This window comes from Primulina tabacum, chromosome 16 (assembly GCF_025594145.1).
Source record: "Primulina tabacum isolate GXHZ01 chromosome 16, ASM2559414v2, whole genome shotgun sequence".
Taxonomy (NCBI): domain Eukaryota; kingdom Viridiplantae; phylum Streptophyta; class Magnoliopsida; order Lamiales; family Gesneriaceae; genus Primulina; species Primulina tabacum.
In genome coordinates, this window is record NC_134565.1 from 29794428 (window position 1) to 29797162 (window position 2735).

The 2735-nt window shown below is 36.5% G+C and overlaps 1 protein-coding gene across 1 annotated transcript; it reads left to right on the forward strand.

Annotated features, from left to right (window-relative positions):
• Positions 1 to 627: 627 nt before the first annotated feature.
• On the forward strand, positions 628 to 2414 carry LOC142530041 (cytochrome P450 71A6-like). The gene is made up of 2 exons (XM_075635792.1): positions 628 to 1573; positions 1660 to 2414. Exons 1-2 carry the CDS (start codon positions 659 to 661, stop codon positions 2269 to 2271), a joined length of 1527 nt encoding a protein of 508 aa, XP_075491907.1. The 5' UTR covers positions 628 to 658; the 3' UTR covers positions 2272 to 2414.
• Positions 2415 to 2735: the final 321 nt, after the last annotated feature.

Genomic DNA, 2735 nt, shown 5'->3' on the forward strand with positions numbered 1-2735 from the left:
GACCGATCATTCAGTTTGGCTCGTCAGCTAGACTGAACCAAACTGATTTCAGCACTCGCAGAAATAGTAGTTTTATTGTAATTTATCAACATCTTAAACTCCTATGTAAAATTTAATTTGTTAAAATAATTTATAGATCATTGTCTTAGCTGCGTAATACATATTGAATCGTTTCATTTGGATAATTGAGCTAATCAAACTGACCAAATACCGCAACTACCCATGTCCAACTGATCCTTGCTGATTAGCCAAACTGATGTTTTCCTAGATAACTTCTGATTTAGTCCAACTGACGTGAAATACAATTTGTCCCAAATTTCATTTTCTATTCATTCGTTTTGAGGTTGTCCATTTGCATCAGCAAGATGTGATATATCATCGAAAAACTATAACTCACCATATTTTTGGTTTAGTTAAATTAGAGTTTCAACTTCAATCTTGAGTCAGTAATTTTACATTTGAGTAAGTATATTAGAAACATAATAAAAAATTTTGTTATCATCGAGATTGTTAAAGTTTTTAAACTAAGAAAATGACAAAATATTTTTTTAATCGATTTTTCGAACAGTGAAGTTTGAAGTTCAGAATGCTGACAAATAAAAAGATGGTAATTCTTTGTATATTTGATGCGCAAATAACAAAACTTGAACGATAGAAAATGGCATCTCTCTCAGGTTTATTCAGTTCTCTTTGTCTATTCATTCTCTCCCTCATCTATGTCTACAAATGGCGGTGCAACAAAGCTTTGAAACCTAGAAAAAATTTGCCACCATCTCCGAGAAAGATTCCAATAATTGGCAACCTACACCAGCTCGATGCGTTCCCCTATCGCTCCTTATGTTCATTGTCCCAGCGCTATGGTCCACTCATGCTGCTCCATTTCGGCAAAGTTCCGGTGCTCGTCGCCTCTTCATTTGATGCAGCTCACGAGATATTAAAGAACAATGACTTAGCCTTCTCAAACAGGCCGAAATCAAGCATAACGAATAAGATAGCATACGGGAGCAAGGACGTGGCTTTTTCTCCTTATGGGGAGTACTGGAGGCAGATGAGAAGCATATGCGTGCTTCAGCTTCTTTCTAATAAAAGGGTTCAATCCTTTAAACGTATAAGGGAAGAGGAAACATCGAATATGGTCGACACCATTAGGCGACTTGGATGTTCGTCGTGCCCAGTAAACTTGAGTGATCTGTTGGCATCGCTCACAAATGGTGTGATTTGTAGGGCTGCGTTCGGGAAGAAGTATGATAAAGAGGGAGAAGGATATAATTTCAAGAAGTCACTGGAGGAGGTGGGGAAGTTGTTGGGTACTCTTTGTATTGGTGATTACATTCCTTGGCTTTCTTGGATTGATCACATCAGTGGTCTACATGCTAAGTTGGATAAAGTGGCTACACAGTTCGATGAATTCTTGGATGGAGTAATAAAAGAGCACAGGGATCAAGAAAGTGAAAACAGAGTTTTTGGTGGAAATAAAGATCAGTTGGACTTTGTGGATATTTTGCTTCAATTTCAGAGGGAAAACAGAGATACTAGTCCTATTGAGGATGCTTCAATCAAAGCTATCATTTTGGTACGATCGATTTCTTAACTCAAATTTCAGATTTTTGGTTTGGGCTTGATCCATTTTCTCAATCTATAATTTCTCACTTCTGACAGGATATGTTTGCTGCTGGAACCGATACGACATATACTGCTTTAGAATGGACGATAGCAGAGCTCTTAAGAAATCCCAAAACTCTGAAAATACTTCAGAATGAAGTTAGAACCGTTGCAGGAATTAAAGAAGAGATAACAGAGAAAGATTTGGCAAAAATGCAATATCTAAAATTAGTGATCAAAGAAAGTCTAAGACTACATGGTCCAGCTCCATTACTCGTGCCTCGTGAGTCGACCAAAGACACCACAATAATGGGCTATGACATTGCAGCGGGTACACAAGCTGTTATAAACTATTGGGCCATAGGACGAGATCCATCGTTGTGGGAATATCCCGAAGAGTTTCGTCCGGAGAGGTTCTTCCACACGAACATCGACTACAAAGGGTTAGATTTCGAGTTGCTACCATTTGGCGTTGGTCGAAGAGGATGTCCTGGTCGTTCCTTCGCCTTGTCTATATATGAACTTGCATTGGCGAAATTGGTGCATAAATTTGACATGATATCGCCGAGTGGAGAAAGAGGCGAGGACTTGGATATGAGTGAAGTCAATGGGATCGTGAAATACAAAAAATTCCCTCTGATGGTATTAGCCATTCCAGTTGCTTCTTAGGTGTGTTTATGAACAAATTTAATATCAATACTTAAATTACATGCATATAAATAAAGTATCCGGAAGCACATATTTTGAATGTAAATACTCTACACTGTGATGCAAATTTCTGTTGGCACGTATCCTTGTGTTAATCTTCACATTCTTCTTGTTGAAATAAAGTTAGTCATATACACTTATCTTGGCTGATATATATGATAGGTTTGCGTATCAGTAAAAATCATTTTGAGTTTCGCAATCTGTTTTTGAGAAAAATTATATTTTTGATCTTATAGTTTACATTTTTACATTTTTTGTCATGTTCGTGATGAAATTTTATTTTTAGTCAGGTAAGTTGTATTTTTTTTTCATTTCTGATCATATTACGCAGAATTTTCATTTATAATCATTTAACTTATATCATTTTTTTTCATTTTTTGACTAGAGTACATCGTGTCTGTCGATAAAAAAAGACTGAAAGTGAA